This window comes from Tyto alba, unplaced genomic scaffold, assembly GCF_018691265.1.
Source record: "Tyto alba isolate M040663 unplaced genomic scaffold, T.alba_DEE_v4.0 Super-Scaffold_14, whole genome shotgun sequence".
Taxonomy (NCBI): Eukaryota; Metazoa; Chordata; class Aves; order Strigiformes; family Tytonidae; genus Tyto; species Tyto alba.
The window spans coordinates 13,338,278-13,357,147 of record NW_024881276.1 but is presented as its reverse complement, the minus strand read 5'-3'; the positions used below and the strand labels follow the sequence as shown (position 1 = coordinate 13,357,147).

The 18,870-nt window shown below is 41.6% G+C and overlaps 2 protein-coding genes across 2 annotated transcripts in view; both read left to right on the top strand.

The window, feature by feature from the left end:
* ADGRG2 (adhesion G protein-coupled receptor G2) overlaps nt 1-8,133 on the top strand; it is a 61,877-nt gene extending 53,744 nt beyond the window's left edge. Inside the window, exons 25-27 of the mRNA XM_042788578.1 lie at nt 98-199; nt 956-1,108; nt 5,924-8,133. Of these exons, the coding sequence (XP_042644512.1) occupies nt 98-199; nt 956-1,108; nt 5,924-6,111 (443 nt within the window). The 3' untranslated portion in view covers nt 6,112-8,133. The remainder of the gene's footprint in view (nt 1-97; nt 200-955; nt 1,109-5,923) is intronic.
* Nucleotides 8,134-10,198: 2,065 nt separating this feature from the next.
* Nucleotides 10,199-18,870, top strand: part of PHKA2 (phosphorylase kinase regulatory subunit alpha 2) — a 48,144-nt gene continuing 39,472 nt past the window's right edge. Inside the window, exons 1-6 of the mRNA XM_042788579.1 lie at nt 10,199-10,404; nt 14,852-15,010; nt 16,330-16,377; nt 16,847-17,015; nt 17,866-17,948; nt 18,567-18,647. Of these exons, the coding sequence (XP_042644513.1) occupies nt 10,327-10,404; nt 14,852-15,010; nt 16,330-16,377; nt 16,847-17,015; nt 17,866-17,948; nt 18,567-18,647 (618 nt within the window). The 5' untranslated portion in view covers nt 10,199-10,326. The remainder of the gene's footprint in view (nt 10,405-14,851; nt 15,011-16,329; nt 16,378-16,846; nt 17,016-17,865; nt 17,949-18,566; nt 18,648-18,870) is intronic.

Here is an 18,870-nt window from a genome sequence, read left to right as displayed (position 1 = left end):
TAGAGATTTAAAAAAAATAAAAGAAAACCAAAACATTGTTCATTAAGAAGTAGTAAAAGTCAGTGTTGCAACATTCTCTAACATCACTGCTTTGCAGGGTTCTTCATTTTTATCTTCTATTGTGTAACAAAGGAGAATGTCCGTAAACAATGGAGAAGGTATCTCTGTTGTGGGAAGTTCAGGCTGGCTGAAAACTCTGGTAAATGCAAATGTTTCTTTTTTTTTTTTTTTTTTTTTTATTTCTGAATACTTATACTCAGTGTTAAGATCCTAGTATTTCATAATACTTTAAAAAAAAAAATCAATAAATCATGATGCTGCAGTTGCAATTCTAATTTATTGTCAAAGGTATAATAAACCTCCAATATTATACTCTCTAAAAGTGGTAGTAGATGTACTTCTTAATGCTTACATGCTATTGCATTAAGCTGTTAACTGCAGTTGATCTCTTCCACTGCAGTATAAAGGCATGTCTTTGCAGAATACTTTTGATCAGTTACAAACCGTAAGATTTCCATCTTCGTCAACTGTAGTTTTACCAGTAACTTCCGCAAAAACAAGGTGAAGCATAGTTTAAACCAAAAAAAAAAAAGCTATAAATGATTTTATGTTATTTTGTTACTCATTAGTTGATTTCTTAATAAAGCTAAATACTTTTTATAAACTTTAACTTAGAGGATCAACTGTACTTTATTTTTCTGATCTGGTCTGTAGTTGTAAAACTATGACAGTTGGCTGTTGGTATTAGAAAGGGTACAAGAGAAAAAAGTAGATTTAAAAAATTTTAAACATCAGGAATCATGAGAGTCTTAGGAGAATATAATTCTGTCTAGAATGCTGTGAGGAGAGTGGGTAAAACCCTGTTTTTATTTTAATTTGCTTGCATTATTAACTATATTTTTAATGTATTGCTTGTATGAGTTGTGCTATTTTCTGTAACATGTATCTATTGTAGACTGGAGTAGAACTGCTACTAATGGTTTAAAGAAGCAGACTGTAAATCAAGGAGTATCCAGTTCTTCCAATTCCTTACAATCAAACAGTAACTCTACTAACTCTACAACATTGCTAATGAATAATGATTATTCAGTGCACGCGAATGGAAATGGTATGTATAATGCAAAATAGTGTTTCTCAAGCTATTTTTTTTCTTGTCTTAAAACAGAAGTGCTATGTTCTTTCATGCTAATGTAAAGTGAAGTGCTGAAAAAATATTATTCATAAATATAGGGTCAGAATATTTCAGGATGTCCTCAGAAGTAGTACCACACATCTGTTTTAGGGAACTACAGACAAAGTTTTAAAATATCCATTTCTTCTACTCAATGGCAACTCTTGATTTATCTATCAAATCATAAGTAATATTCATTATTAGAGTAATTACCAGAAGCTGCTGTTAACACTTTTGTCACCTGAATATATGACAATAAACTTCAAGCATATTTTAAAACAGTTCATGTTTTAAACCTTATTAAAACAAACATTGCCTGAAGAAGAAACAAATACAGGATAATAATATAGCTTGAAAGAATGAAAGAAATCATGTGGGAGGTAGTATGAGGAAGAACTTTAACTAAATGCTCACATGGAAGCTACTTATGAGAGGAAAAGTAAGTGAAAATGGTGTAAGATCACCCCATTAAAGAGAGCGCTGCTGAGAGGGCTGCATCACTGTTGCCTTCAGAGTATTGCAACTGACTTCCTGTATAGCTCTTTATTTCACCTGTGGGGTTTTTAAGGATGTTTTTGCCTAACAGAAATATATCTTTGTTGCAGGAAACAATTCTTCAGAAGTAAAATTCCTATCCTTCCTGTCCTAACACAGTACTGTCCTCTCACCTGCTACCCTCTGCTCTGTTCCTAAGAAGCTGAAATGCAGGTGTCCGTAGCACTCCAGTCAATTCCACTTGGAAAACTTCAGTTGCAAATTGGTGTGGCTTACTTGTCTATTGAGAAAGCTAGATATGAATCTCCACTGAATATACTTACTAAAATACTTTTTTCAATGGACATATTCTAGTTTTTCACACTCTTGCTGGACACACATCACGCTGCTGGTTTGAGCTCTCAATAAAGACAATTTTTCAATGAGAAAAATAACTTATAAATCTGTAATGTATAAAAGCCTACACTGAGCACAGCTTACAGGACATTACTCTTGCGTGCCTGAGGTATTTTTCCTAAGTGATCAAGAGTTGAGGCTAAGAAGTCATGCCATCAGCCAGGTTGTTCAGTATGAAGCTGTAGAACATACTCACAGAGGCTGTGTTCCTGTTTCCTGGCATATGCCATCAGAAGACAGCAGATAATATCAATGGGGTAATCTCAGCACAAATAATCTCTCAGATGTACAGAGTAAGAGCTATCAGCAAATTCTTATGTGTTGCACCTTTAATAGGTTACTGTCCATTTGGATGTACTGGCTGTCTATTGTAAAGAGTTCACAATGCTTCAGGAAATAGCATTTGGATGTAACCTGAACAGCTTTCCAAAATTAGTTCCTCTTTTTTTTTTTTTTTTTTTTTTTTGGTCATTCCTTTATAAAACCTTTCTGTTTGGATAACACACAATGAAGTAATTAACAGACTTTGTATCTAGCAGGTCAGTTGAGAACCAGAATCCAGTAACTCACTGTCATCAAATGCAAAGCAAGGCAATATTTTTAGGTAGAAGGAATACATTTCAAAGAGATAAATTTTCAGGCACAAAAACCTGTATGTCTTGTAGGGGTTTTTTTCCAGTTATGTTAGTTACTCTGATGAAAGATGCCACCTCTCCCTGCAACACTTGATGCTTATATGCAGCTACAAAAGCATTTTGTCTACTTTTCTCAACAGAAAGATAGCAGAAATGTTTTATTGAACTTGTTTGTTTTAGCAACTGAATGAATGGTCCTGTTGTGGCTTTCTGGAACAAGTTTTTGTTGGTTTGGGTAGTATTTTAGAATGAGATGCAAAATTGATAGTCTAAACCATTGAGCAATGCCAATTCTGTGGGAAGTGTTCCAGTTCTATCCTACTTTATTCACATTATTAGATCTTTCCAGTGTGAGAGTCTGTATGTCCTGTGCCAACAGTTTCTCAGCTGAAGCAGCTGAAAGAACTTTGATAGAATTTTGTTCCTATACACTCATGAAGGCAGATGTCTCAGGTGACCCACCTCATCTTCTCTCATATTTTATTGTATGTTTTCAATGCTGTGAGCCCTGCACCACATTCCTCCTTCATATCAAAAGAGTTGTATGATACCTTGCCTGCATAGTTTGTTTGACTAAATAATTCTTCTGGGTCATTAGGACTTCCACAAGAAGACGCTAAACTTATTCTTGGATAGAGTTGGTCCTCCCAGCAAAGCTCTTTGAGACAATTCCTTACACTTAATTTTCCAGACATAGGGCAGTTGTATCTCAGAAATGCTGGGCAAATGCCTCCAAAAGATAGCTGACTGGTGTTAGATAGGTACATGGGATCTACTTATTTGCTGAACCTTATTTCCCTGTTCTCACAGCTAGAACTTGAAAATAACATTGCAGTGCTTCATTTTAAAAAGTGAACACCGAAAACACTTTAGAAATTAAGACCTATGTCATAAATGTCATGGGCTGTAAACCCTTAATGGTTTTGGCCTTAATACTTCCACTGAAATGCTGTTCCAGATGCAAGACTGAATGACTTGCCATGGTAAGTTTGGGGTGTCCATTCATCCGGTGGCTTTGCTTGCCTACTGGACTGCCTAACTTCATCTTTTCATGGCAAACTAGTATTTCCTTGTTCTTGTATTTTCTCTTTATGGATTTGCATGTTTGGGAAACTACCATTAGGTATCACATGGCTGAACCCGCAGATGTCCTCACTGGGGAAATGATCTTTCTGAATTTGCTCACAGACTAGCCTTATTTTCTTCTCAAGTTTTGCCCTAACGTTAGGGCACAGCTATTCTGAACACTCCTTCTAAAAGAAAACATTTATACTCAGGCAGGGGATTAAACAACTATATATGTACAATCACAGTGTCAGCAAGTATGGTTATTTTCTGTCATTTCAGTCTTTACCTGATTTGAATTGATTAACAGAGCTCTTTTGCTCATCTTACCCTGGTTACATTTGTGCCTCTTTAAGTGCTTAATGACCTTTAAAATTAGTAATGAAAGATTAGGCTTTATATTTAAGAGGTTTTGCATAATCTTTTGGGCCATTGGTTCCATTTTGTGGGTCCAGTGGCAGCTCAGTAGTTTGGCATGGAATTTGTAATCTTTGACAGCAATCACCACAAACCCATTCCCTTAAACTTCCATCCTGAGATGTTACATGCATTACATCTTCAAACTGGTAGTAAGCTTTATGAGCTAGAAATACATTTTCATGTTTTATTTAAAAAATGCTGCCTCTCAAAGAAAAGTTTGCCAGTGAGATTTTGATGCAGCTGATATGCTGGCATCTGCTTGAAACAGTAGGGTAAATGCTGAAAGGTATGAATTCTGCCTAAAGTGAAGGATTAGTTTCTAGAGGAAGTGTTTGGGTAGACTGATACTAAACCTGTGTGCCTGGGGGCCCTGGGCAAGCATTATAGGGAAGAGCAGTCCAGCCCAGTCACTCAAGCAGCAGAGTCCTTTCTGTGGGAGGGATTAAGTGCAGGGGAGGGATGTCACCAAATGCTTCTCCCTCTGGTGACCCAAGCAAGGAGTAGCTGAAGAGCATCCTTTAATGAGGCATTGCGCCTTCTGGAAGGGTTCAGAAGCTTGAGGAAGTAAGAGTGAAAAGGGGAGACAGACCCAAAGGAGAATTCTGCTCCAGGGTATTGAGATATTTGATGGACTGAATCCAGGCGTACTAGAGAGGATCAAATTTTGATCCCTGTAAGAGTCATCTTTCACTGTCTAGAGGTTTCTCACCAGTGTTTTTTCAGTAAACATATTTCAGTAAATCTACCGAATTGTGAGGACGTTTGTATATGAAGTGTTGTGAATATTAACACAAATAGCAAACTGGGATGTTTTATGTTTTTTATTCTGTTTCTGGTTTCAATGATAAATGACAGCTCTGCACCTGTGTTTGTGAACTTGTTTCTCAGTGTTTAACAAAATGATCCCCTTCCCCCAAAAATACGAGTTCTGTTTTCCCAATTGTGGTATTCCTTATAATTTACTCCTACTGATATGATACATCTGATATCAGGATGCTGGCAGATCTTTTAAACTTGACTGCTTCACAAACATAACTAACTAACTAAACTAACTAACTAACTAAATCCAACCAGAAGCATGTGCACAAATACTTACCATAAAAAAAATGTAATTCTCATCAAAATTATCTAGAACATGATGCATCTCCAGTGAACTGAGCATTTGTGGAGCATTTCATTAATAGGCTTTAATCAGCGGTGGTATTATGCATGTTCATTGCAGATTCACCTAAACGTGTAAGATTCTCAGACTAAATATGGCTTAGACTCATGACCAGACCCAGGCCATATTCTGATTGTCCTCCAGAAATAAATGCTGCAAGTTGAGTGCCTTTCAAAGGAAAAAAATACTCTTGTTTTCTCAAACACTTTCTTCTTTCAGATGCATGGCAAACCTGAGAAACCTTTTGAACTTAACTTGTTAAAGCAAAACTAGAATGAGAAGTATTTTGTATCTTACCGAGTGATATTTATTCCAAGTCAAAGTCTACATTCTGAGAACTGTGACTTTCATTGCTTAAAATATGGAATACTATTGTGTATAAATATATTAACATCTCAAATCTCTTATTGATTTCACACAGGAAAAGAAGTATATGCAGCATATGTACAGAAAAATCCGTATTTTGAAATAGTCACAGGGATAAAACAAGTGTGCATAAACTCCCTACAGTGACTGAAAAAGCATGGGAAGCTTGATTCTGAACCTTTATGATTAAGGGATGCCCTTTTTTTGTTTCAGCAGGCCATTATTCCAGTGAGAAGAATGGTGTTTCTTTCAGTGTACAGAACGGTGATGTGTGTCTCCATGACTTTTCAGGCAAACAACTCGTATTTCAAGAAAAGGATGATACAAGCAGCCAAAAAAGCCATATTTCGCTCAGAAAGACTTCGAAGAGGGGAAGCCTAACTTTTATTGAGAAAATGTGATTTCCTTTTAAACAGCACATTGTTTTACAGTGTGAAGGAGAGATTTACTTTCAAGAGTTTTACATAATGTGAGCAGACCAAGAACTGATTTTATTTAATATATGGTACTGGAACTTCAAGGCAGCCATGCAATGGATTGACAAGAACAATTATTTAAAAAGAAAAAAAAAAAAAAAACGAAGCTACTATTTTGACAAGGTATCTTGGATGTCAAATTATAGCTGGCACACTTCCATTTTGATGCTTCATTAGAGGTTTGAGGTTGTTTTTTACACTTAAAGGAAAGTTTTGTTTAGACCTTTTTCATTACAACTAAGTTTATCTGGATATAATGCATAGTAGTATTGTATAAATGTAGGAAGTTACAACTTGTGCATACAAGCAATGTTATCTTCAAGAGTGTTAGCTACACCGTCTCCGACTTTTTGTATGTTGTAGTAGCAAACTATAGTATTGTACAGAAACAGAAAAATATCAATCTTTAAGCAACTTAATGATACTTTTATATTTATTTCTTGTAATATAAATTTAAGTATTCCTATGTATAGAAAAAATAATTGGTATTTTGTTTTAGCTTTGTTGTAAGTTTGCATTTTTCTTTAATTGACATACTTTAACATAGAATGATACAGAAGTTAATTTGTTCAGTAAGTGAAATCACTTACATTGGTTTAAATATATTCACCAGGTACAGAACTGTAAATACAAACGCTATTGGTCTTGAACCTTTAGCGACCTCTTGGCACACCACAGAGGGATAGAAACTGGGTATCATCAGAGTAGAGTACCATGAATGAGGGAGTGATAAATAAAGTAGTCAGTAGGTTATTAAATATAACTAAGTTATGTTAGTGGCTTGAGTAAGTCAGTGGGAGCTTTTGCCATTGATTTCAGCAGGGTCAATATTTTATCTTGAGTGATGGTTCCAGAGATTAAACACACTGCCATTTCTCATTTGCAATGATAAAGTAGAAAAGTGTTAGTTTTTGAAGAAAAAATGCAGAGAATAAATGCTAGCTGCTATATTTAGTAGCCAAGAAATTGTTTGTTTCATTATGTGGCTGGTTTTTTAAGGGGCAGCTCTTGAGTTATCCTAATGAGTATTTCTGCTTGTACTTTGGCCCTTGGTTGGCAAGCCAAATCCTGAGGCCCTAGCTGAGTAATACCTGAAGCAAAATTTCATTCCCCTTTTTGATAGTTGTCTGAAAAAGCTGGATTTTGGCTCTTCATGCACAACAGCTGAAAGCCCATACAACATTATGAAGATTCTTCATGAACAGAAATTAGCCTGAGCCCTGGTTGTGCCTCTTCTGCCTCACACAGGTGTGCAGCTGTGGCCATTACTTTTCTCCCTTGTGTTCTTGGGCAAAGGTTGGATGCTCCTGGAGCAAGAGCTAGGCCCAACTGGTGCCACAGTGTGGAGTGCCAGACCTTGTAAAGGGGTTTTTTTGAGGCAGATGCGTGCTAGAGAGGAGCAAGGGCTCTGCTTTCCCAGAGGACTTGGTAGTGGGCCCTGGAAACACTCAACAAAAAGCTTCAATTAAATGCCTACTGTCTGGGGCTCTGCTGTAGTTCAGCAATTGAACCTCTTCAGTACTCAAACCCCCTTGTGGTTCTATATGCAATGCATGGTTTCTTCTGGTCATCTATGTCCAAGACTACTCCGAATACGCTTTTCAAGTGAGAATTTAATGTATTTGTTGTGTTTATCCACAAGGTTTTTACTGCATGTTAATAAAAGACCATACTGGAATGCTAGTAGCTGGAATGCATTTCTGTGAATGCTTTAACTGTTTGGCTAATTGCCTTTGCACTATTTCTTGTAAATTTATTTAATGTTCATGTATTTATATTTTCACCTGTAAAAAACCCTGTTAAATTTACAGCAAGTACAACACCTAAAATAGATAAACTTTGTCGTTTAGATAAATGTGTCACTATACTGGGCTGTGTTACAATTCTTCAGATTACGTGAGCTGCAGTGCGTAACCTCTTGGATAAAATGCTGACCTAGCCCTCACATTTATTGTCTTGCATATATTTTACCCTTCATGCTTGTAGGACGTCTGTTTTTTAGCAGAGAAAACCCTGAAATAAGTTGGTCTAGCCAATGCTTACCCTGAAGTCTGGTGAAGGTCTTCCACAAGAATGCTACGAGCAAAAGCACACAGCTGAGTTTGGCTTCAGTAATTAAATTCCCTATGAAAACACATACTCCACTGTCACTGACCTGCTTGGAATCTTGTTTTTATTTTTGCATACTAACATATGTTGGGATTCTTTTAATAATTTTTATTTGATACATTCCTGGGGGTGGGGAGTCTTTCCCGACTTTGCCATTTAAAATCACATAATGTAGTAAAATTTTGCATCTCAGCAGCATATTATTTTAGCTCAGTGAATAATTACCATCAGTAAACTAGCTGATAAAGTGTTTGTACATTGGGCATCATAGTATCTTTTGGTACTTGAGCTCCTGTGCACCACTAGGAAGTTTAGCTTTGGCAGCCCAGAGCTCAATGGAAGCTGCAACCCCTTCCCAGACCATGAAGTAAAATTCTGTGCATCAGTTAGTGGCTGCAAACCTAACTCAGGGACATCTGAAAGGAGGTTTTACACTTGGTCATAGATAAACAGCAACATGCTGTGTACAGCTGGCACCAGCTTGCTCAGCAGACCCATTGCCCAAGTGTATGCAACCTCCTCTGTACCAAGCAACACTCCGCAGCAGGAAGCTTGTGCAGGGTTCAGGGGAGAGTGACACGGTCCATGTCGTGAGGCTGTGCGGCCTTCCCTGAGCTGCAGCTGCAAGGCTCTGGCTGATGGAGCTCATGGACCTCCAAGCCGTGCCCTGTCCCCTCCCTGCTGTGCAGTACCTACAGAAACGCCGTCCAGCTGCCAACGCTGAACCAGCACGCCTACTTTGAAGACTCTTCTCAACCATGGCTGTCAGTTACACAGCCAGTGAAGTAAGCACAGCAAAAAAAGTTACAAAATTGACTTTGTTAATGCAGTAATTTCACGTAAGAAAAAAAAAAAAAACAGACAAGAAGTCCTTTCTGAAGTCTGAGTGAATCCCACACCTCCAGTTACTCGGAAACATCCTTTCTGTGCTTCAGCACCCATCCACGCCTTACTGTTGTTTTTCCTTCTGTTGTCAGGAGCACAGAGGGAACTTACTGAACATTTTGCAACTGTATGTAACACAGGTCTTTTTTTTTTTTTTTTTTTTTTTTTTCTCTCAAGTCTTTGTCAAGTTTTCAAGCCTTAGTTCTCTTTGCCTGACTTCTTTATGCTCGCTCCTGCCCTACCCGTGTTGGGGAACCACGGCTTGGAGTCAGGCAAGGGCAAATCGGGTCAAAAGCACCTGTTGCCAAATGCCCCCGGGGAGCTGCCTACTCACACAACAGGTTCATTTCCATCAGAAATCTCTGAATCTTGTCATTAAGTTGGAAAGCCAAGGCTGGGGTGTGAAAATACCTGACAACATCTTGCATTATTTTTGCCCTTCATTCTCGCAGATCTCAAACCGGTGGTTTTTTAAAGTTGAAAAAAAAAAAAATGAGGCTTCTAACAAACATTCAGGCCTTTTGCATTTTATCTTAAGAAATCAGGATGTATAAAACCGCCTTTATGTTTGACCGTTTAGCCTGACTTCTGTCACCTGTGTCTCCACGGCTCCGGCTGCTCGGCCTCACCGCGGCTGCCCGCCAGCCCCTCGGGCGCCGCCGCCCCTCGCGCTCGCCCCGCTCCTGCCGCTTCCCGGGGCAGCGCGCCGAGGCTTGCAAAAACAGCTGCCAACACCGCTCAGGGGGAGGACTGCTGGTTCTCCAGAAAAGCTGAATTTGGGGATTTCAAGCATCCCACTCGCGCGGAAGCGCCGCTGCTCCCTGGCGGTCGGCGGGCTTGCGCGCCTGCTCCCGCTCGTTCCGCCCCCGGGGCCGCCCGCCATCGCCATCTGCCGCTCCCGCCGCCCCGGGCATCCGCTACCCGGCCGGAGGGAGGGAGGAGGCCGGGCCCCCTGCTCCGCTCCGCTCCGCCCCGCCCCGCTCCGCCTCGCCGGCGGGAGGGCGGTCGGTCTGGGCCGTCAGGGAGGGAGGAGGCCGCCGCCATCAACGGCTGCCGCCGCGCCGACCGCGGCCGGGGGGAAGGGGCGGGCCTGTCAGGCGGGCCGGCTGAGGCGGAGGAGGCGCGGCTGCGGCGGGCCGGGGGGCGATGAGGAGCCGCAGCAACTCGGGGGTGCGCCTGGACGGCTACGCCCGCCTGGTCCAGCGGACCATCCTCTGCCACCAGGTGAGGGCAGCCGGCGCGGGACGCTGGGCCGGGGCTGGGGGCGGCGGCCGGGGCGCGGGGGGTCTGCGGCTGGAGCGGCTGGGGCCGGTGGCCGAAGCCTGGTTGCGCAAGGGGCGCGGCGGGGCCGGTGGAAGAAAACCTCTCCTCTCTCCCTGGCGCACGGCCTCCTGGCCGTATCTCCTCCTTCCCCTGCCTGAGGAGGGGCGCGGGGAATGCTGAGGCGGTGCGGATCCTCGGGGGTGCTCGCTAGGGGATTGTGTAAATGCACGTTGGAAGATGCGTGGAAAATGAGTAAGTCTGAGCTTGCAAACAATAACACTGTTTAGAGAATGTGTTCATGGTCATATGATACACACCCGCTATATATATACATGCCCCTAACGCTCTTAAGTCCCAGTACCACAGAGCTCCCTGGCAGGGCCTTTGACACATGTCTGTCTGTCAGCATCAGCTCAGTGTGAATCCAGGACAGAGCAGGGTTCGCGGTGGCTGGCGTGTGTGCTTTGTGTGGTACGTGTGTGCAGTGCTGCATGTCCGAGAGATTCCCGACCCCAGCCTGCTGCTGGTGCCACTCGTGGAGCGTCAGTTTCAGGGGAGCGACTGCTCCTGCTGTTACGCTGCTTGGGCCTTGGCTTGTGTGGCAGGGCTGCCTGCATAGGTGAGCAGTAAAAGAATTAAGATGTCAGAGTTGGTAAGGAAAAAAACTATTCCCCACTCTGGTTTTTTTTGGCCAGCACATACGCATAAGCATGCAGCATAGCGCTCTCTGCTTGATGTGCTCGCTTCACCCAGGCGAGCTCTGAGCATGGCCAGTCACATTGTGCTTGCAGTGTCAATTTAAACAGTGCGGTACATAAAGATGAGGGCAGCAGGGTTTTTTTTGCGCAGATCAGTTCCCATACATTAGTTGCTGAGAGTTACAAGAAACTGGAAAGCAGTGAAAGAAGAACTTAGGACCCAAATCTGCTTAGGTCAGTAAGATTTTTGTCACTGACTGTTGTGGGCACAGGGTCAAGACTCCTGTGAATTAATGTTTGTGTACTAATTATTGTAAACTCACTAGAAATAAATGCAAGGATATAGTGCAAGTAGGTCATTTTTGGGGGTGCAGGAGATGCTTTCAGTTGTGTTCCTGTCTCTGCCTTGTGTCTGCGCAATGACTTTGGACAAGTTGCTTCCAGTGCCTGCCTTGATCTTCATGTTTGTAGGACGAGGATGCTGATAACAGCCTCCATTAGAGGAGAGATGGAGCCTCTGAGATCCAGTGATCAAACAGGCCCTGTGAAAGCTGTGCCTTAATGATATTAGTAGTTAACAATAATAAAAAGGGTAGCTTAATGGTAATATGGGAGTTTACACCAGTGACCCAGGATTTTGTAGTTGCTATTTGCAGTGCTTGGATGCATGTTCATGACTCAGTGCTGCCTTTTCTGCTAAGTGCTCAGTGCTGGGGAGAGTTCAGCAGTGGGGAAAGGAGATAAGTAAATTTTCTTCTGTGTGTGGAAAACAAGTCACAGGCTAGCAGCAAGGCAGAGAAACAACCATATTACAAGAGGGCCCAGAGATATGCTGCATGGTGGCTTTCTAGGTTTTTTTCCTATATATATTTCATTGTGGTTTTCCACTGCAATAGATTGAAACTGCCCTGCTCAGCTGATTGAAGAGATGCAGTGCTTGCTTGGGCAAGTAGGACAGTTGTCCTTGGGCCACGTGCAGCCTCCTCTTGCTTGGGAGCAGAATAGCTCGTGGCAGGATGGGCTGGGCGGCTGCTTCACTGGTGGTGCCTTGCCAGTGCCTTTCAGAATGGAGCCAGGGATGGGAGTTCAAGCCATCAGTTCAGTTTGCCCAGGAGCAGCGTGGCAGAAGAGCCAGGAGGCATTTAAGATGCTTCTGAGGTGCTGCTCAGCACAGGGGTGATGTGTCACTGTGACCTTGCACCATGCATCCAGAAGTGTGCCAGATGTGCAGACTTGGCATGTCAGCTGGTGTGCTCTGATGGAGGGCAGTAATGAGAGCTCGCTCTCATAAGGGTGCAGTGAGGAGAATGCATAGTGTGCTCAGGAACATTTTGTTTTGATAAGAAGGTGTTCAGTACACCAGGGGTCACGTCTCTCAGTAGCAGCAATTGATCTTACATTCATTCCAATCACTCTAAATCAACATTATTTTAGAGGCAAATTTTAATTCAGAATATATGTGCTACCAGGCAAACATGCATTCAAAGCACAGGTCTGGACTCCTCACCAGGGTTGACAGTTTTCCATATGTGGCACCTTGCAGGGTTAAAAATAGGATTGGGCATGATACAACAGTTTAAAGCTTTAGTCCAGCAATCAGCTTTCTGTTGTGGTGCTCTCAACTCACATACCCCATGGGTGCTGGTGAAATTCTTTGCTTCTTGGATCTGTATGTGCAGCGTGATTTGCAGGATGAGACCCGGTAGTCCAATTAGCAATCACTGTGTAGACGTAATGGTTTGAAGTGCTAGCTGAGCTAAAATCCCTTCAACATCTTTAGGGTTAAGCACACTCAGTGTTTCCTTGGGTTCTTTAGCAACTTGTAGGGATTGTATTTTTCATACGGTGTCAGGAGGTAACAGAAGAAAATAATGGTAGTTTTTAAGAGTAAGCACTTTCTAAAAAAAACCCAAACCACTTAAAATATTGATTAATATAGTGTGTTGTTCTGCTAACATTCTGAATGTGCATGAGGAAAGACATTAATGAGAGCCAGCCCTAGTGCGCCCCAAGAGCTGGAACCTTCTTGTAGAGGAGCCAGAGGTGCTGAAATAGTGATAACTGCCCTTGGATGTGTTTAATACAGCCTCTTGAAAGAAGGCAGGTGCCTCCCTGGAGACCAAATGGTCTTTTAAAGTCTTGCATGGGCCATTTTTCAGGTATTTGCATCTTGGTATCTGGAGGCATTTTTGTTTTGCAGCTGGCATCCAGCCCAGCATGGAATGTGGGGAAAAAAACCCCCAAATGGTAGTTTCTCAGGCAGCAGGGCGATCGCTGTCAAGCCAGGGCTGCAGGTACATAGAAATTTGCTTTGCTGCATGGGAGGAGGGAGAAAAAGTGCCCTCTAAAAATCTTGGGAATATGCATTCTGCCTTCAAGATCCTGGTTTTAACCACTCAGGTGCAGCACTGAACTGGGAGTGGGGTCTCCTTTCTTTGCTCACTCACTTCTGTTACTCTTTGATTTAACTTTTCAAGTTCAGAACGAAGTTTTTTAAGCTCTTTGGGATCATATGTGCTATTTTCCCCAGCAAATAGATGAGTAGGTGGTTCTGCTGTTGGTCTGTAAAGACAGTACTGAAGAACTCTTTCAGCAGTACTACGTGTTTCTGCTGTCAGCAAGCCACTAGCCATTGCTGTGTTCAAACCATAACGATAGCACTGACGGTGCCCAGCCATGCGTGTCAGGCTGTCATCCCTGTCTTGTGCAGCTGTCGCATGCAAAGCTCAGGAAATTGCAGTTGAAGATCCTCCCTCTCAAAACTTCTTTCTTAAAAATAACTACAGAAGGACTTGAGTGAAGTCCTTCTGTGTGGCAGAAATGAGAAATTGGTGTATGTGTTCTTTTTAATTTTACTTATATTTATTATTGTAATCTGTGCCCCTTATCACACCAGTCCAGGCAACTGGGCTTCATTCACTGAAATTTGCTATAGAGGCTTGATTTGATTGAAAGCTCTATTAACCTTTTGCCTCTCTACCTCATTTTTTTTGGTAGTGAAGAACATACAGCTGAGAAAGATGGTCTTAAAAATTAATGATAGTAAAGTGATGAGAACTAATGATTCAATGAAAAATTTAATGTAGTATTTTGGATGCAGGAAACTACTCAGTGTGCTGGTTTTCAGACACTGCTGCATTTCAACACCATCACAATTTGTCTTTCTGTACATTTGCCAAAGGAGGATATAAAAAGGCTTTGCATGCGTTCACACTTTAGCTGTCATAAACCAAGCAGGTAAACAAACAGAAATACTTTTTTAATTTCCTAGAAGGGAAGTAGAGTTTTTTGTACTTCCTCAAGATTATGCCACAGACCAGTTACATAAAGAATAGATCCTAAACTCAGTTTCTAATGTTAACTCGGTACCATCTTTTCCTTACAAATAGGTAACATTTAAATTTCTATTTCTTCAATGTATTTCAAGTTTCGCTCAGTGTCTTAGATAATAATCCTATGTGGATGAGGATGCCCAGCTGGATACCATAAGCTTTATTTTCTGAAGTGTTCAAAGAGATTTTGTGTTTCACTTGTGTGAGTTTGGGAAAGAAAAATGGGACCTCACTTCTCTTGCAAAATTGTGAGCAGCCTCAGTGTGCAATCAGAGTGGAATCATCGTTGGACCTCTCTTTTGCTTTGTTACCCTTTGATATGGAAAGATGGGTTTTCAGGTAGTACTGTTTGTTCTTTATTCCTTCTGCCATGGTTAGAATCCAGTTACGGGGCTGCTTTCAGCCAGTACGGACCATAAGGATGCTTGGGTACGGGACAACATCTACAGCATCCTGGCCGTGTGGGGGCTGGGGATGGCTTATCGGAAGAATGCAGACCGGGATGAAGATAAGGCCAAAGCCTATGAGCTCGAGCAGGTATGTAACATTTTGGTGTAAACTAGTTATGCTGTTTGTTTTTTTCACACAGCAGTGGTTTTGAATGGTGCATTCGCATTGCTGCTCTGACTAGGATCTGGCAGGGTGTTTGGAGTGCATGTCTTGTTCCTAGCACGCTGTTATTCATGCAGCGCACAGCGTACGGTGTTCCCAGCAGCCTTCTGGCAAGCAAGATTGGGAGAACTGTGACAGGGAGGCTAACATCTGAATTAAAATATAAGCAAAAGAAATATGTAAAGGAATCAAACTTCCACACTTGGCTGATTGTTGAAAATTAGGCTTCTGAGAGATTTTATGCCTAGATTTACAAGCCTCTGATTAAAACTTGAGATCCCTCATGAGGTATATTGTGGAGCAGAAAATCAAACTTAGGTCACTTGTATCCCAGGGTAGCAATTTATCTGCTAGACCATTCTTCCCTGAAAGGAGAAGCATGCCATTTAAAGTAGCAGTCTTTGAAAGGTGCACTTGTGTCATCTCATGGAAGCCCTACATGGTGTATAGGCGTGTTTGATCAAACCAGACAAGGCAATGATGTTCAAACTGGTAAGACTCACATGCTAGAGAACTGGAAGGGGAGGTAATTCACACAGTTAATTTCTATGATGTGCGATGGGGAAAGTGGGTATCAGAGTGAGGGTGTAGAGGTGGTTTAATAGGGAGTGGGGGAGTGGTGGTGTCAGTGTCCTGCTGTTCTTTTGAAGGCACTGGGTAAATTTTATGCTGACATGTACTGCTGAAACAAGGGAGATCTGTGGTGACAGAATAACCTCAGCTCAGTTTGCATGATCATATTTTGAGGCTACAATAATTTTTGGATAAAAAGATGGGGTTGATTTCTTCATTTAAGACAAAATCTTGTGCTTCTCTTTGTACACACTGAAGGCCCTTTCTTTACATTAGTCATCTGCTTTCTGTTGTACTATGTATAAAGCGGAAGAAACTCCACAGGTTTTCCAAACATGTCAATGTCTTGCAACCATTTACTATTGTTCCCTGGATGTGTCACTCTAAAAATCATCATCATTATTATTCTTACAAGACATGGCATTCCTCTTACTTCCTCAGCTGGATAGAAGGACCGTAGAGTTGCTCCACTGTTTAGAGAGGGTCTTTGGGAAAAGATCTGTTCTTCTAAATAGGGATGTGGGAATAAAAATCAACCAGTATATTAAAAAAAAGAAAGGCATATAAAGCATTTCAGGAAAATACGCATTTTTTTGGCAGGATGCTAGTAGGGGGTGGGAACTTTGTCACTTTCAAATGTTGTTTGTAACAGCTGATTTTTGTTCCTGCAGAATGTTGTGAAGCTGATGCGGGGACTCTTACAGTGCATGATGAGACAGGTAATGTTGTAGGTATGAGCTGAACTAGTACGTGTTGCATTTACAAAGCATTTAGTCTGAAGCACGTATTCCTTCTGTAGAGTGAGTTTCTTTTGTGTGTGTAGACGGTGGTGTGGGGAGTCTTTTTAAAACTCTTGAGCAAAACTCTGATCTTACTTGCACCTTTTTGAGATTGTGCTTGTAGCAAATCGCAGTTTTGCCTTTGCAAACTGATTTTCACCATGATGCATACCTGTAACCAAATTTAAATTCAACAAGGTAATATTCTTTCCCAAAGAGTTGTGGATTTAGCTGGAGCCCAAAGTTAGGGTTGTGTTTAAACACTCCGATCAGTCAAAACACACTGAAGCAAGGTAACAAAAATTAAGACCTCAAGTTTCTCCTCACCTAAGAAAAGTTGTTAGTTTTGAAATAATTTAGAGAATTTCTTTTGAAATGTTTCAGATTTGAGATTTGCCGTGTTTTTTAGGTAGATAAGGTAGAGAAGTTCAAACGCACACAGAGTACCAAAGACTGCCTACATGCCAAGTATAATTCTGCAACTTGTGCCACGGTGGTTGGGGACGACCAGTGGGGGCATCTACAAGTGGATGCAACTTCCCTTTACCTGCTCTTCTTGGCACAGATGACTGCATCAGGTAAGCAGAAGATATTTTAGCCTTGACTATTATTGCAGTCTTTTTCTATACCAGCTTTCATTTAAAAAGGAAAAAAAGTTGTCACTAGCTGCAAAGACCATTACGTAGTTATTACTCAAGAGAAAGTAGTATTTCTCTGGAAAAGAGATGTGGCTTTGTTAGGGTTTCATGTTTACAGTAACTGGCATTGTCCCTTCCCTTCATATTTGTTGGCATGCTAATACATGAGATACTCAGAGTCACGTTAGAGAAGTTTTGTGTTTGAAGACTGCTGTCCTAATGGACAACCAGGTTTCTCCAGAGAGTGGCAACATCAAGTCAGGTGCCACACTAGTGCCATCTGTGTCCCTCTTCTTGTTGGTGCCATTTTATTTTGTGATCTTCTCAACTGTACTCCTGTGAGAACAGGATTTGTTTCCTTATGTGTTTTTCTATCCTCAGAGCCCCTTGCAGTTGTCCCCTGCAGAGCAGGTGCCTGGTCATCCTGGTGGTCCCTCGGTAGACCACTAAGCGGGTGAAGGGGTGGGGAGCTACAGGAATTGGGATGCACTGCTCATGAGAGCCAGAGCTGGCTCAGATGTATCTGCTTTGTATCCACTGTGTCTGAATGCCACCCTCCCAGGGGTGGTTTTTGATTAGTCTTTGAAACAGTATGTACTGGTGCCATTTGAAGTATTTTATCAGCAGTGAGTATTGAGGCTTGCTGCATGATCTTTTGAAAGCAACATGAGCTTTTGCGTTGATTTCAGTGGGCAGTAGTTGGTAGCAAATAAAAAAAAAAGCATGAAACTCACTGAAGAGTAAATATTTCAGTTCTGATATAATTATTCTCTTCCCTTTTTTTAATCAGGGTTACGTATTATCTTCACCCTTGATGAAGTTACCTTTATTCAGAATCTTGTTTTCTACATAGAAGCTGCCTACAAAGTTGCTGTAAGTAGTTATTTATATGTAAATCACCTGAACGCTGCTCAGCTGTGGGTGGAAAATTATTTATCGATGGAGAGGGAAAATACAGACTTCTTTTTCCATGAGAAGTTATCAGATCCTGTCAGTACTTCACACTGTGAGCAGCATCTTTGGAGGTGGTGGGAGGGCTGTGGAGGATTTACAGGTGCCTGGGTGAAGTATACTTGTTCAGTCATAATAGCTTTTCTTTATGGATAGTTAATAACATTTTTTGATGTCTCATTAAAATCTTATAGGCCTTTCTAAAAAGAGCAAAGTGTTAACAAACTTTTCAGAAAGTGACGAGTTGAAGGGGCACAGGAAGAAGCATGCATTGGGGGAAGGATAAAGGGCTTTGTGTGTTCTGTGAAGACAGTGATTCATGACTGTAGGCCTGATCCCCTTGGGGTGTATTTTTCTGTGCTGCTCTTTAAAGATGAGGAGGGGCTCTTTGGAGACTTGGAGCATTTTTTTTTTTTTTTTTTCTTTTTTAAGGCAGATAAACTAATTTAATTCAGGGGTTTGATTTTGCTGTGGGACGAGGGGGGAAAACATTGGTTTTTATATGATCATGCCAATTTTCTCTTGATTATGTTGTTGCAGGATTATGGAATTTGGGAACGTGGTGATAAGACGAACCAGGGCATCCCTGAATTGAATGCAAGCTCTGTAGGGATGGCCAAAGTGAGAATGTCCTCCTGTCACCTCCTTCATGGCTGTTCTGTCACACTGAAGGGCTCTGGCAAACCTGATGGCTTCCTTTGCATAGTCTTCTTGGCCAGTGCAATAGTTAACTGATTGTGTAAGAATTTTTGTTTGGGTGCGAGTGAGTGTTTTTCAGTGTAAAATCCTTGTGATAATGGCTTTCACTGAAAGACCTCAGCACAGTTGTTCCAGGGGTTGCAAG